The following is a 16973-nucleotide window of genomic DNA, read 5'->3' on the forward strand; positions in this document are numbered from 1 at the left end:
CTCAAAAAGCAAGTATCCAAAACACCAAAGGATCCAATTAAAAAGTGGGGCAACAAACTAAATAGAGAATTCTCAATAGAGGAATCTAAAATGGCTGAGAGACACTTGAGAAAGTGCCCAACATCCTTAGTTATTAGGAAAATGCAGATCAAAACAACTCAGACATACCATCTTACTCCTGTCAGAATGGCTAAATAAAAAACACCAATGACAATTTATGCTGGAGAGGATGTTATGAGAAGGGAACACTCGTCCACTGCTGGTGGGAGTGCCAACTCACACAGCCACTTTGGAAATCAGTATGGAGGTACCTCAGAAAAATGGGTATCAGTCTACCAAAAGACCCAGCAGTTCCACTCTTAGGCCTATACCCAAAAGATCCACATTCATACAACAAGGATATCTGTTCCACAATCTTCATGGCAGCATTATTGTAATAACCTGAACCTGGAAGCAAACTAGATGCCTATCAACTGAAGAGTGAATAGAGAAAATGTAGTACATTTACACAGTGGAGTACTACTCAGTGGGGAAAAAAATGAAATCTTGAACTTGCAGGCAAATCAATGGCACTAGAAGACACCATCCTGAGTGAGGTAACCCAGTCACAAAAAGAAAAGCATGGTATGTACTCACTCATATATGGATTTTAGACCTGAAACAGGGGAGTTCCAGCCTACAATCCCCAGCCAGAAAGTTTGGGAAACATGGAGGACCCTAAGAGAGATATGCATGGTAACCCAGAGAAGAGGAACAGGACAGAATCTTCTGAAGGGATTGGCAGCACAGGGGAGGAGTGAGGAATGTGGGAGAAAGAGAGGGGGTAGAGAAGAGGGAAGAGAGGGGAATGGGAGAGCAGGAAAGTTGAATAGGGGGAAGAATAAAGGAGAAAAGGATGAGAGATAGCATAAAAGGAAGAGCCATTATAGGTTTGAAGGGTGATTTGGTACTAGTGAGATGTCCAGAGGCCTACAAGGATGACACCAACTGGCAATATAACCAATAGTGGAGAGGCTACCTTAAATGCCCTTCCATATAATGTGCTTGACGACTTCTATGTATACCATCCGAGAGCCTTCATCCAGTGGCTGAAGAAAGCAGAGGCAGACACCCAAAGCTAAACACTGAACTAAACACTTGGAACCCAGTTGCAAAGAGGGAGTAGTGATGAGCAAAGGGGTTATGACTTTGCGGGTGAAACCCACAGAAACAGCTGACCTGAGCAAGGGGGAACTCATAGACCCCAGACTGATAGCTGAGAGGTCAGCATAGGATTGATCCAGACCTCCTGAATATAGGTGTCAGTGAGGAGGACTCGGCATCTTTGGGGTCTCAGGCAATATATCAGCATTTAGCCCTGTCATCCAGATGGACTTTGGGAGCCCATTCCACACAGTGGGAAGTTGTCTCTGCATGGACACATGGGTGAGGGCCATAGCTCTGCCCCAGATCATATTACAAACATTGGAGAGCCCCCATGAAGGACCTCAACCACCTTAGATAGTAGAGTGGAGATTGGGGGAGGTTTGAAAGGGTCATGAGAGGAGGACAGGGGGAAAGAGCTGGAATTGACGTATAAACCAAACTTGTTTCTCATTTAAATTAAATTAAAATAAATAAAATTTAAAAAAAGAATCAGGCACACAAAAGTAATTAATTACAAAGGAATCTATTGTTTCAAGAAAGTCAGTATCTCTAATAGGCGATTCCTTGGTTCTCATTCAGATATCAATTTTAAGGTGGAGACTTCAAGGTCTCTTGTCTTCAGAAATGTCCAAGAAGCCTAGGGATGGGATCTTAATGTTCTTTGGTCTCCACAGTACTTTTCTGGTGGTACTCCAGTCCTCATTTCTACTAGTATCTTTACGTACATACTTAAATGTATATTGATATGTATATTGACTCATTCTACTCTAAGTCCCATACTATACAGTAGGGCCCATAGTAGAAGGACACAGACAAAACAAAGAACATCTGGGAAATGGGCTTCCAAAACTGTGGAAAGAAAGAGGAGCAGAAAATGGGTTTCCCTCCCTTGGGAAACATGTGGTTATTGGGGGGGGGTTGGTGGGAGGGCATGGGAGGAGGGGAGGGAAAAGGAGAGGGATCTGGGATTGACGTGTGAAGCAACCTTGCTTCTAATTGAAATTTAAATATAAGATAAAAACTAAAATGCATGCATGTATGTATATATGTATGTATGGATGTATGTAAAAAAAGATCAGACCACAAGGGGGAACCAACAAAAACAGTTGACCGGAACAACTGAGACCTCACTGGCTCCCGACTGACAGCTGGAGAATCTGCATTACACTGAACTGGGACCTCTCAATGTGGGTGACAACTGGAACGCTTGGACAGTTTATGCAATCACTAGCAGTGGAACTGATATTTATCTCTAGTACATGAACTGGATTTTTGGAGCCCATTTCCCATGTTGAGATACCTTGTTCAGCCTAGACACAGAGGGAAGAGCCTAAACTAATGTGAAAGATTTTTATGATTCCCGATGTGAGGCCTTACACTCTCTCTAGAATGGATGCAGTTAGGGTGGGGTAGAGGTGGGGGTAGCAGGAGTGTGGGAGTGAGAGGAACCTGGGGTTGATATGTAAAATAAATATAAAAAAGAACAAATTCAGAATCCTCATTAAATCATAATGTAAAAATGAGGAATGTCATGACATACCTAAAATTTAAAGAAAAAAAGACTCTTTTTCATAATATGCGAGTGTAGTGATGTTTAAAATCTTCTAGAGGGCAAAGCAATAACTTACATTGTCTTTCCAATAAAATGACAGTTACATAACTGATGCTGGTGAGTTCTGGACTATGTATCTTTTCTCAAAGAAATACACATTTATGAGCCCTCACATTAGTACTGAGAGATGGAAAAGCACAGTCCAATATCCAGCAGCAAACTGTAGACAGATGCAAGGATATATGTAATTGCTGTTGCAGAGAGATTGGAGCTTTGGCATCCAAACTTATGCTACAAGACCAAGTATCAGGAGCACATGTTTACCCAGTCCACAAGTTCTTTGGTAAATGAACTCTAACTTCTACTCAAACAAACTAACCTCAGTTACATAACAAACCTTCCTGAACACCTGACCCACCGGGATTTAAGCAAGTTAATTGCTACAAAATAGATCCCAAATTGTAGCTTCTTATAATTGGGCTGTCTTCTGTTTTGCTTCATGATCTCAACTGAATATACAGCTCAGACAACAAAGTATTGTAACCTATGTATTTATGGAAATTGAGTTTGTAATTGTTTTCGTGTTCCTGATGATGACAAGACTTAAAGTTGGGACTCATGAGATTTGCTTAGCTGCTTATACTAACCACTCCCCAGTGTCCTTCAATGCCTCACAGTGCCTGACAATAGCTCTCAGATGATGCAGCTACCCGAAGATGCAGGTGAGGCAGCACAGCCTCACACTTCTGCTTCTCTGGATGGTTTATGACATGGCATGTATCACTGTGGGAGGGTAACCATAAGCGTGCTGACAGAAATAAATGCCAGCAACTTCAGCCTGCATACTGCTGACTGTGAGAGATTACTGTGACCCAGACCCACTGCCACTGAACCTCGATGGGACTCCAGCTCCCAAGCTGTTTGTATAATAGATCAGGAGCTTAGGAGCTTTCCCTGGTTTCTGCAGGTACCAGTTTAAATAATTGATAATGCCCTGACTGGCCTGGCAAGTGATGCTGATTGTGTCTCCCAAAGATGCAGAAAGGAAGGATGGAGTTTGTGTCATTTGAATGTCACATCTGCCACCTGAAATTAAAATCACAAAATACAGCCAATGAGTAAGCATGTGGAAAGACAAATAACTTAAAATTTCACTTAGGACTAATCACATTGGGATAAACAAATGACCATTGCTGTGCTTCCTTACCTGAGAACCAGAGCAGCAGGACTACCAGGAGTTGAGTGGGGAATCCCATGTCCTTGCTGTAACCTGGTCAGGACTGACTACAGCACAAACTATGACAGTCTTATGAATAATTCCTCAAGGCAGTGGGCTGTGCTCTGAGCACATGCAAATCCCCAGGGCCTGTGCACAGCTGCAGGCCTGGTTCAGTTCAGTTATTCAACAAGAGATCAGAGACCTCAGGTGTCTCAGGGCAGACCATGAATGAGCATACTTTTTCAGGAAGAATGTGTGTTTCTCTGGGGAAAAAGGAGTAAATGAATCTTGAGTCTTGAGAGATGCATGTTATTTTTAGTATCCCTTGTTTCATCACATTATTTTATTGGTACAGTTGTATCAGGATATGATCATTCATTATGGCACAATCTCAAATGTGCAAACAGATTCATAGACTCATTTGTTTTCTTGATACCTGTCAGTATTATGGATGGCTAATTTGGCTTCTTTTAAAGGGAAAGTGGAAGAGGGGGTCACCGGGAACGCAGAGTATTCTCCTAAGAGGTAAGATGAGTTTCTGTGCATTAAAGACCTCAAGGTGGAAGTTTCTCTGAGACTGGGTCAGATCGGTATCAATGTAATGCGGTTAGAAATTGATGATGGTCACTGGAAGAGTATTGGGGTATTACAGCTTTGTGGCTATAAGTTAGAAGGACGCTTACATGGGAGGTATAAGAGCTGATAACAGCTAGCATTGGTTTTAAGCTGGAAGATTGGACAAATACACAAATTAATAAATGAAAATAAAAATAATCAAATATTGATTAAAAAGACATTTAATTAATTCAGAAATTGATACATGAGTAGTGCATTTATATCATTTTCAACCCATGTCTTTCTATTTCAACTCCTTCTCTGTGCCTCCAACTTCCTTCAATTAATGACCTCTTCTTTAATCAATATTGCACACACATACACACACACACAGCACACTACTGAGTTCTCTTGGTGTTGTTCCTTATTTTGTCAGTATCAGACAAAACGACTTGCTATTAGAACTCTGGTTAAATGCCTCCAACCTTACATCTGATTGTGGCCATCCTTTTTGCAGACAGAGGCAGAGAAACACTCTAGTTAAACCAGTTCCCCCATACCCCCTTTACTCCTCTCTAGTCTCCCGCTGAAGAAGCCTACTGTTCATAGCTTCTCCTAGAGGGAACAACTGGAAGTAGTGTTAGTTCCATGCTCTGTTAGAGTATGATTTAATTTATGCACCCATTCAAAAATGTATCTAGAATTCCACAATATGTAGTATGCAGATAAGGCTATAAGTTACAATCACTTCCAAATGCATTGAGATTTACTGGAAGGATGGCTGCTGATGGTGAGAGTTGCTATAAAAACAATTTTGGCTGGCATTCCTATCCCTTTTTCTTAAGATATTTCCCAATATTATTATTATTCTTAACCTGCCCATACTGAGATTTCAAGAGTCACACCTCTTGTCAGTTTTCTGATCATGGACCACAATTTGAGAGGCTACGGCCAGAGAAACAGGAGTTTGCACCAACCCATGCTAAACACTATATGATACACAGGAAGACAGTTACATACCATCTCAAATGTATGTCTCCTACTGCATAGAGCTTCATTAGCATGTTAGCATTTACATGATAATAACAGCATAATTTCCTGTTCCTTTACACTGATTCTTCCCCTTCTTCAGTGCTCCTGTTTCTATCACTGTCATCTACATGTGTTCCCATAACCACACATTTAAACTGAAATCTACAAATGCACAGATAGAAATAGTAACATTGAAGGTCATATAATGTCTGCTCTGTGTTCGTGGCCATGTTCAATGATCACCAGAGGAATACTGTAAGTTTTCCATCACTCCAGGAAAGAACTGAGGACAATCCAAACTGCACTTCATTGCTGCTTACACTTTGGATGAATGCCCCAGATGTTTCAGTTACCCAACACAGATGTTTACTTCTCTGGAGAAAATTCTCAAAGTTTACATTGTCATGTTATCATCAAGGAGAGTGGTTATTTTCCATTTCTTTTAGAATTTGTTTTGGATAGTAATTCACATCTCTATATCTCCCAATCAAACTTGAGAGCTATACTCATAAGTGAATATTAGACACAAAGAATAACCAGCCTACAATTCACAACCCCAGGGAAGCTAGGAAGCAAGGAGGACCCTAAGAGAGACATACACCAACACCTGGAGAAAGGGACAGAGACAAGATCTCTTGAGCAAATTGGGAGCACCTGGGATGGAGGTAGGAAGAAGAGGAGGGGCAGAGGAGAACTTGAGGGATCAGGAAGATTCAGGTGAGGTAAAAATACAGAAAGAGAGCAAGAAAACAGATACATTAACAAAGTGAGCCATTATAGGTTTAAACAGAAATCTGGCAGTAAGTAAATATCCAAGGATTTACAAGGATGGCTAAAAAACTAAGCAATGGTGGAGAGATACCTTAAATGTTCTTCCCCAATAATGAAATTGATGATTACTTTATATGTCATCCTAGCGACTTCATCCAGGTGCTGATGGAAGCAGAAGCAGATACCAACATCTAAATGCTGAGCTGAACTCCTGGAATCTAGATGCAGAGAGGGAAGAATGATGAGCAAAGGGATCAAGACCACACTGGAGAAAACCACAAAAACAGATGACATTAATGAGGGGGGACTTCATGAACCCCAGACAGATATCTGAGAAATCAACATAGGACTGATACAGACCACTTGAATGTGGGTGTCAGTTAGGAGGCCTGGGCAATCTATGGGGCCTCTGGTAGTGGATCAGTATTTATCCCTATTATATGAATGGACTCTGGAAGCCCATGCCATATAGAGGCCTACTCTCTCAGCCTAGATACATGAGGGGAGGGCCAAAGCCCTGTTCCAAATGATATGACAGACTTTGAAGATCCCCCACAGAAGGCTTCATGCTCCCTGGGGAGCAGAAAGGTGATTGCATAAGGGATTGGTGGGGAGAAGGGGAGTAGAGGAGGGAGACAGAACAAGGACTGACATGTAAAACAATTTTGTTTCTAGTTTAAAGAAAAAATAAAAGGTCTAAGCAATAGTGGAGAGGCTACCTTAAATGCTTTTCCACATTAATGACATTGATGAATACGTTATTGCCATCCTAGAGCTTTCACCCAGTAGCTGTGGAAGCAGAAGCAAGTATCCACAGCTAAACACTGAACTGAACTCTTGGAATCCAGTTTTAGAGAGAGAGGAGTGATGAGCAAATTGGTCAAGACCATGCTGGGGAAACCCACAGAAACAACTGACCTGAGCAAGTGGGAGCACAGGGACATCAGTCTGACAGCTGTGGAACCAGGATAGGCCCGGACCAGGCCCCCTGAATGTGGGAGTCAGTTGGGGGACCAAGTTGTGAAAGAGCAATAAAAAGAAGGCAAACTTTCCAGTATCTGTCATTGTAGAGTAAATCCATGATTGCTTTTCTTCCCTTCTTATAACAACTAAAACCCAATAGGAACCATTGAGAAAAAAATAAATGAGACTGGCAATGTAGCTCAGTTGATAGAACAATTACCTACCACACATGAAGCTCTGGATTTGATTATAGACCTACATATGGTGGCTCACACATTTATTACTGTCCTCAGTAGGTGCAGACAGGAGGATTACATATTGTAGGCCATCCTTTTATGCACATACGATTGGAGGTAACTCTGTGATACTTGAGAGACCCTGTCACAAGAATATAAATAATAAAGGATGAAAAATATACCTTACAAAAACGCCAAAGTTGAGGACTGGGAAAGTGAGGACACACACATCTTCCTGGGGATGTTTGGCTCATATGGGTAGAAGAAACTACAGGCCTTCCTGGTGCTTCAAGGCATCTTTATTGTGAACAAACATATGGTGGGGTATGGGAGAGAGAACAAAGTAGAATGGCTATGTCCTGTGGAGAGAGGCAGATTTGAAGATGAAGACGGTGGGTGAGTAACAGGCTGATGTGTGCAACCTGCTTCCCATCTGGGTTCATGATGAAATCCTGGTCTGGGCTGCTACCATGGACCATGTCTGGGTCCATGCCTCTGCCACAATCTGTGTTCATGTCTGTGCCTCCTGCTACCACTGGAGGCTCTGAGTATAGGGCAGCTCAAAGTGGTACCTGCCCCTTATTTGCTGAATCATTTAGGGAGAGTTGGCCCTGACCCTCACTGGCTATGGCAGGACTTAGGAGACTGGGACCTGCACCTTTCATGGGCAGCACATTTGGGGACGCAGGTCACCTGGCCCTGAGGGCATAAGAGTGGGAGAGCTGGCCCTGTCTTGCCTCATCTGCCATGAGGTGTCAAGGGCAAGGGAAAGATGGTGCCCCTGCTTCACCTCTTACCACCTGCTGCAGAGAAGAGAGATGGCCTCAGGAGCATGAGAGCAGGAAAGCTGATACTGTATCTCACCAACTGTAACCCTCCGGAAATTGGACACTGCACTTGCCTAAGCAACATACTAGAGCTGGCCCTGGTAGTGTGGGTAGTGCTGAGCCCAACCTGAAGGCATGAGATCTGGAGAAATAGATCTGCCACTTGCTGCCTGCTGCATTAGTTGAACATGGAAAGGCATGGTGGAGAGACGCTCATCCTGGTGGTGAGGAAAAGGGGGAGCTGGTGGGGTGACCAACCAGGCTCCTCCGAACCAGGGCTATGAGTTGGCTCACCCCATCTATGAACTGTTGGAGCCTGTGAACAGGCCTGTCCTTGAGTCAGGATGAAGTGGAGCCATTTCTATGGGTCCTGACATTACACCCCATGGTTCTGGCATTTCTAACATCTTGGGGTTTCTAAGAAATTCCAGGCTTCAACTTTATAGTTTCATGCAGGGTTACCCCTGACACATGCCTGGACCCAGCAGCATTCCTTAGTCTCACAGGGATATTCTATAACCCCATTCTTCTGTCCTTGATTTTAAAGGCAGCACCACATGGCCAAAGCTGCCATATTCTGGTGCTTTCCAGGGCTGGAACATGATCCCCTCATTAAATTACATCTTTACCAGCTTTATGCTTTCCATGGTTTCTTTACTGCCCAAGCTTGGCTGTCCTGGAACTTGCTCTGTAGATTACACTGGCCTCAAACTCAGAGATCTGCCAGCCCCTGCTTTCCCGTACTGGGATTTAAGGTATGTATAACCACACCTGCCTCTAAGCTTTTCTTTAATTCCTTTCCCAAGTTGGAAACTTAGCAGGGTAAGATCTTGCCCTGAGGTCACTACTCCTTTTATTACATTTCTTTATCTGTCTCCTTGAACACAGGACATTATTCCATTTTACTTCCTGTTGCTCCTCACATTAGTCTACATTGTATATTTTTTCTTGCTCAGCTTGCTCCTTGTCATTATATGTCTTCACTAGAGTTACCATTAATAAGCACATGGCACGGTCTATAAAATGCTGTTTTCTTCTTTTCTCAATATATGTTTTTATTTAAATTAGAAACGTGAATGTTTCACATGTCAGTCCCAGCTCCCTCTCCCACCCCTGTGCCCCTGTTCCTCCACCAGCCCCCCACCCAATCCCCACATCAACCCCCAGGGAGGGTGAGACCCTCCTTGGAGGGGATCTCTAAATTCTGTCATTTCATCCTGGGCAGGACCTAGGCCCTTCGCCATATGTCCAGGCTGAGAGAGCATCCCTCTATTTGGAATGTGCTCCCAACATTCATTCATAAACCATGGTGAACACTGATCTACTAACCAAGGCCCCAGTGATTTCTGTGGCCTCCTCCCTGACAATACATTCATGCAGTCTGGATCAGTCTCCTGTTGGCCTCTCAGTCGTCAGTCTGGGACTCAGGAGCTCCCCCTTATCCGGTCAGCTGTCTTTGTTGGTTTCATCATCATAGTCTATTTCCCCTGTCAATGGATTTAATCCAAATCTATCACTTCAGTCTCAGGCAGACTTTTCCAGAAAATGGCAAACGCAGCCACATTCTTCACCAAAATTTCACAAGAATAATCTGTAGGTAACATTCTAGGATCTATAAATTAAATTTAAGGTCTCTCTCCCTCTCTCTCTCTCTCTCTCTCTCACACACACACACACACACACACACACACACACACACACACACACATAAACACACACACACAAACAACACAGTACAGTACAGACCTTCATCCAGCTACTGAAGGAAGCAGAGACAGACTCCTACAGCTAAACACTGAACTGAACTGCTTGAATCCAATTACAGAGAGTGAGAACCGATGAGTAAAGGGTTCAAGACTAGGCTTGTAGACCACAGACAAACAGCTGTGTTTGACCTGAGCAAAGGGGAGCTCTTGGATCCCAGACTGATGGCTGGGAGACCAGAATGGGACTTAACCAGATCCCCTGAATGTAGGTGTTAGTGAGGAAGCCTAGGCAATCTTTGGGGCCTTGGGTAGTAGAACAGTACTTATCCCTGGCATACAAATGGATGTTGGGTGCCCATTCCACAATGAGGGATGCTTTCTCAGCCTGGCCTCTTAGGACAGGGCCTAGACCCTACCCAGAATGAAATGAGACTCTGGAGATCCCCCATGGAGGACTTCACATTCCCTGGGGAACTGAGTGAGGATTGGGTGGGTGGCAGGAGGTTCTGGGGGGGAGGAGTGGGGGAGGAGGGGGAGGGATAGATAGCTGGGATTAACATGTGAAGCAAGCTTGTTTCTAATTTAAATTTAAAAAATGAAAAAATAAACCTTATGATTGAGTATCTGATTTAACTTATGTAAAAACATGCTAATTGTTTATGTTGAGATTGGGAAACAATTTCTAAAAATTCCTGAAATTCCACTAAGCATACTTCTTCCACTTCCTCTAGTGTAGGAATGTGAAGTAGGAATCTCAGCACTGTTAATTATAAAATAACAGTACCCTACCAACTCTGAAACATATTGAAGTAATGCTACATATTGTGAAATAGGATATTCAGATTAGATCAATTTCTTTTATAAAAATGAGCAAGCACACTCATGTAACTAACATGTAGATTTGCTTTCATCATTGGTAAACAATAACATTATAAAATAACAAAATGGTTTAAAAACAAATTTCTTCATAATTGGTTATCACTTAATGTGTATCTTCTATACCTACTTTTTTATCATTTTTTATTTTAACTTTAAATGGCTTGTTTTACATGTCAATCCCAGTTCCCTCTCCCTCCCCTCTTCCCGCACTCCCCTTCCCCCCCAGCCTCCCACCCTATTGCCAAATCCTTCCACATAGGGGATATCTAGAGTCTGTCATTTTACTCTGGGTAGGGTCCAGGCACTCCCCTAAGAGTCCAGGCTGAGAGAGCATCCCTCTTTGTGCTATAGGCACACGAAGACTGTTTGTATACCAGGGATAGACACTGATGCACAGCTCAGGGCCCCATAGGTTGCCCAGGCCTTCTCGCTGACACTCACATTTGGGGGGGTCCAGATCAGTCCCATGCTGGCCTCCCCAATGTCAGTCTGGGGTCCAAGAGCTCTCCCCTGTTCAGATCAGCTGTCTCTGCTGGTTTTGCCAGCCCATTCTTTGCCAATTTGCTCATCACTCCTCTCTCTCTGTCACTGGGTTCCTTGGGTTCAGTTCAGTGATTAATTGTGTGTTTGCCTCTGCTTCCATCAGTCACAGGATGAAGGCTCCCGGATGGTTATAGACATCAAGTTCATTATCAGGAATGGGCATTCGAGGTGGTCTCTCCACTATTGCTTAGCTTGCCAATTGATGTTATCCCTTTAGATCACTTGAGGTCACTCTGGTGCCTGATCTGTATTCGATCCTATGATTCCCTATCCCCCTATTCTACCCCACCCCCTCAACTTCCTGTTCCCCCATGACCAACTCTCTTCCTCTTCTTCCCCTCTCTTCTTCCCAGGTCCCACTCCCCCCCACCCCTCACCGTGTTCCCCATCCATTCAGAGGATCTTGTCTCAATCCTCTTCTCTTGGGTACTATGCATATATGCATGTCTACCCAGTCGCAAAAAGACAAACATGGTATGTACTCACTCATATATGGATTTTAGACATGGATCAGGATAGTGCCAGTCTGCACTTCCACTGATAGAGAGTCTGGGAAACAGGAAAGAACCTTCTATACCTACTTTACAAACTTACATGCCTGAGGTTGCAATAAAATTTTCATAGGTAATAGTACACTTCATACAACATGTACTTGAGAAACAAGATTAGAGCTCTAGTCCTGGGTTTGACTTGAATGCATCCTCCATGAGGAAAATAATTAATGATAACCAAAATGTAACATGCAAATGTCCAAAGGAATGAAGCAAGCAACAGCCCTACCCAGCTATGACACCTATGAATGCCAAAGTCCACCATTCTATGTGAACCTTACGTGGTCAAAAAAGCTATGTGTAACTAGATTGTAACCAACAGGTACCTAATTGAACTTAAAGATCTACTCAACAAGAGGGAAATCATGGCTGGTACCAGAGGCCTCACTAACGATCAAGACCTACTGAAGTTATGAATCTTGAAGAAGAGTTTAAATATAGTATATTACTAAATGAGCACAATCCCCTAATAAACTGTAAATAATTTGATCTCATAACAAAGATATCAGTAGTCCTGACTACTCAGCAGGAAAATTGATCTGCAACATATGGAAAATTTATAGAATAAAGCCACAACCACTTGTAATACAGAGCTGTAGAGCCCAGTAATAATAGAAATATCTACAAAGCATATCCACACCTAATTCTCAGGGGACATTGTGAAAAGAAGGAGGAAATGTTGTAGGAGTCAGAGGATCAAGGACTTTACTGGGAGATTGTTTCTCTTAGTAATGTCAGAAGCTAGATCCCTGAAGTCTCACCAGCATAATTTTATAAATTTTATTCACTGTCAGAGAAAGACTACTTCTAATACATGTTTATGTTATTCTTGTAAATTGTTTCATAGACTAAATACCAGGGGATCTTAAAAAAGGTGCAAACTATGAAAAAATGACAGATAGTCCAGTGTTCTTATAGATGTCAGCTTTTCATAATCTATGCTAAGCATAAGGGGTTCCTATTACCCTTCCAGATATTGACAAGAATATGTATTGAACCCATAATTCAGGGATCAAAGGGAATCTATGAAGTTGGTGTACATTGAAACTTTTTATCTGAGTGTGTAAAGGAAAAGCCACTCACACAGTATCTTTATGGTTTCCTTCATTATTCTTCTGTAACTTTATTATATTTAAGGGAGTTTAGAGAAAAACGCACTCACACTCTTTCTACATTCTATGTTCTCTCATGTTCTTTCTATGTAATTTTTCTGTTTTTTCTACTGTATACTTTTTTCTTTTTTTTATTTTCCAGTTTAATTTTAGATAAGAAACAAGGTTGCTTCACAAGTCAGTTCCAGGTCCCTCTCCCATTCCCTCTTTTCCTCCCGTGCCCTCCCCCCCCTTATCCCCTCATTTCTCCAGGGAGGGTGAGGCCCTCCATGGGGGTGTGCATAGTGTGTCATTTCATATAGGGCAGGGCCTAGACCCTTCCCCAAGAGTTCAGGGTGAGAGTGCACCTCACATTGTTCTATGGGAGTCCAATGTCCGTGTGTATACTTGGGATGGGTACTGATCTGCTGCCCAAGGCTCAATAGATTCCCTAGGCCTCTTCACTGACACCCAGATTCAGGGGGTCTTGATCAGTCCCGTGCTGGCTTCCCAGGCTAATGCCTGGGATTCAAGAGTTAACCTTTGTCTGGTCAGTGTGGAGATTCCTCAGAAAAATGGGAATAAACCTACCACAAGACCCAGCAACTCCACTCTTAGGCATATATCCAAAAGATGCCCATTCATACAACAAAGATGTCTGTTCCACTATGTTCATAGCAGCTGTATACTTTTTTCTACAGCTTTTATGCCCCAACAAAGTTTTTAGGCAATATAGGAATTACAATGTGGTTACATTCTCTTTTTCAAGTGAATGATTTTAATGAATACAGGTAGGAAAGAACATGTTTTTCATCTCCCTTACATCATTAAATATTTTATGTATATCAGGTGATAAACAAATTATTCAAAGAATCCACATACTTCATAATCAAGCAACTTGTTAATAGATTTTCTGTGTTGGCAAGCACACAATTCTTTTTTTCTCAATATATGTATTTATTTAAATTTGAAACATGCATTTTTCACATGTCAATCTCTGATCCCTCTTCCACCTCTCCTCGTTCCTCCACCAGCCCATCCAGACCCCCACCCAATCCCCACACCATTCACCATGGAGGGTGTGGCCCTCCATGGGAGGATCTCTGGAGTCTGTCTTTCCTCCAGGGCAGGACCTAGGTGCTTCCCCATGTGTCTAGGCTGAGTGAGCATGCCTCCATGTGGGGTGGACTCCCAAAGTTCATTTGTATACCATGGTAAACACTGATCTACTCCTCAAGGGCCCACAGATTGCTGAGGCCTCCTCACTGACACTACATTCATGGAGTCTGGATCAGTCCCCTTTTGGCCTGTCAGCCATCAGTCTGGGGTTCAAGAGCTCCTCTTATTCAGTCAATTGTCTTTGTGGGTTTCACCAGCACAGTCTTAACCAATTTGCTCATCACACCTCCATCTCTGATGCTGTATTCTAGGAGTTCAGTTCAGTGTTTAGCTGTGGGTATCTGCCTCTGCTTCCATCAGTCACTGGATGAAGGATCTAGGATGGCATATAAGGTAGTCATCAATCTTATCATCAAGAAGGGGCTATTAAGGTAGTCTGTCCAATATTGCTTAGTTTGCCAGTTGGTGTTATACTTGTAGATCTCTGGAAATTTCACTAGTGTCAGCTGTCTACATGAACCAATAATGACTCCATCTATTATGGTATCTCTCATCGTGCTCTCCTCTATTCTTACCCCGACTCGAACTTCCTGCTCCACCATGTCTTCTCCTCTCCACTTATCCCCCTCTCTTTTTTATGGTTTGCTCTCCCCTCCCCTCCCCATGTTCCCAATATGATCAGGAAATATTTCCTCATTCCAATTCTCAGGGGTACCATGCATATGTCTTGGGAACCTCCCTGTTTCCCAGACTAACTGGCACTGGGATTATAGGCTGACATTCCCCTGATCCATGTCTAAAATCCATATATGAGTGAGTACATACCAAGTTTGTCTTTTTGTGACTGGGTTACCTCACACAGGATAGTTTCTTCTATTGCCATCCATTTGCATGCAAATTTCAAGATTCCATTGTATTTTGCTGCTGAATAATCCGTTCTGTAAATGTACCACATTTTCTCTATCACTCTTCAGTTGTGGGTCCTCTAGGTTGTGTCCAGGATCTAGCTATTACAAATAATGCACGAACGCTATTCTTTTCAGGTCTTTTAATGGCAGCCTGCATTTTGCAGTTACAAAAAAAGGCCAATTACTTTATTATTTATCTTGAAAATAATTCTATAAAAAATCTTAAAAGAATCACAAACCTAAACTTCTATATATGAAAAAGAAAGTCAGATGACAAAGACATTTGCTACCAAGCCTGATGGCAAGCCTGAGCTGAATCCCCAGAAAACAAATTAAAAAGAGACAAACAAGATTAAGTATCCTCTGACCACCAAGATATGACACATCACAGTTGCATGTAGAAATGTGCCCATTAATATACAAAATGCAAGGCAATTATCTAAACTATAATAAAAGTTAAAAGGACATATGTAAAGGAAAAGAAAACCAGAATAAATGGGCACCAGTATAAGTAAGAAAGCACTATAGGATCTAGAAAGAGCAGGAAGCACTCTTTCCTAGAGATTCCAAACCAAAATACAGCTTACCTTCATCACCACTTAAGACAACAGAGTATTTTGTTAGTCCAGAACTTTAAAAAAAATAAGTTCATCATTTTCAAAAAACAGAGTTTGTGATAATGTATTATTGAAGGAATATAATGATAATACTGAGGTCTCCTTTGAGCTTTTCCATGAAGGTTTTTCATACCAAAAGAGATAAGAGACATTGAATCCATTATTTTTGCTGGGATCAACAAACATTTTCATGAGTATTCATTGAGTGTTTGGGCTCTCAGGTAGGAGGAGGAAGTGTGCAAGACCAGGGCTGTGTGTGGTGCAGGCATCTGGTGAGACTCTCAGAGGAAGTTTCTGTTGGAGACTGAAGCAATGTTGGAGGAGTATTATGAGTCTGAATACAATAATAATCTGCCAGATCTTCAGCCTGGACACTAGTGATGGCGAGAGTAAAATCTGTCCCAGAACCACTGCCTATGAAGCGATCAGGGACCCCAGTGTGCCGAGCAGATGCCCAGTAGATCAGCAATTTGGGAGATTGCCCCGGTTTCAGCTGGTACCAGGCCAAGAGGTTCTTCTGAATTGTACTGTATAAAAGACTCTGACTGCATTGGCAGCTGATAGTGACCTTCTCTCCTGCTGACACATCCAGGGAGACTGGATCATCACGATATCTGCACAAGAACCTGGAATCAGGAATAATAATGATCATGTTAAAAACATCACAAATTTAATACACATGAAATTGGTCATTTGATGCCTTTGTAGTGTCATATTGTCAGAGTATTGTTGCACAAAATTAGTACACCCTGGCACAAATTGTCAATTACTTTTATACAGAGAAGCGACTCTGAAAATACTTTAATACTTTGAAATTTCTCACCAGACACCCAGAAGAGCAGGGACATGAGGACCTGGGTCTGTGATTCCATCTTGCTCCCCCTACCTGTCCAATGCTGCTTAATTCTCCTATCAAGGCCTGGTTTATAAACTACAAGCAGCTGGGCTACGTTGAAGGTGTCCATGCAAAGCAGTCAGCAAATACAAAAGCAGATGCCTGGGCAGTTGTGTGTGAGTGGCTGGTAAATCAACTGGCAAAATACCATCACAGATGCTGGCTTGCTAAGTTCTCTAATAGAAGCTTTGGTTAAAATCCAATTCATATTTAAATCACGTGATAATTGCATAAATAGTAACAGATATCTCAGATTGACAGCCCTGTGAAAATGATAGGTTTGAAATTTTATAGCCTTAAATTAGGTAATGTATAGTAAGAAAACATACAATAAAAGAAAGAAAAAATTGGAAGGAAGAAAAG

General features: G+C 42.3%; 1 pseudogene and 1 gene segment (V, D, J or C); both read right to left on the reverse strand.

Moving 5' to 3' along the window:
• Positions 1-3489: 3489 nt before the first annotated feature.
• On the reverse strand, positions 3490-3972 carry LOC121136812. The segment is given in 2 exon segments: positions 3490-3784; positions 3906-3972. Coding segments are annotated over 2 exon segments (273 nt in total).
• Positions 3973-15932: 11960 nt separating this feature from the next.
• LOC101839214 lies at positions 15933-16587 on the reverse strand (annotated as a pseudogene).
• Positions 16588-16973: the final 386 nt, after the last annotated feature.

This window comes from Mesocricetus auratus, unplaced genomic scaffold, assembly GCF_017639785.1.
Source record: "Mesocricetus auratus isolate SY011 unplaced genomic scaffold, BCM_Maur_2.0 Super-Scaffold_100676, whole genome shotgun sequence".
In the NCBI taxonomy this organism is placed as follows: Eukaryota; Metazoa; Chordata; class Mammalia; order Rodentia; family Cricetidae; genus Mesocricetus; species Mesocricetus auratus.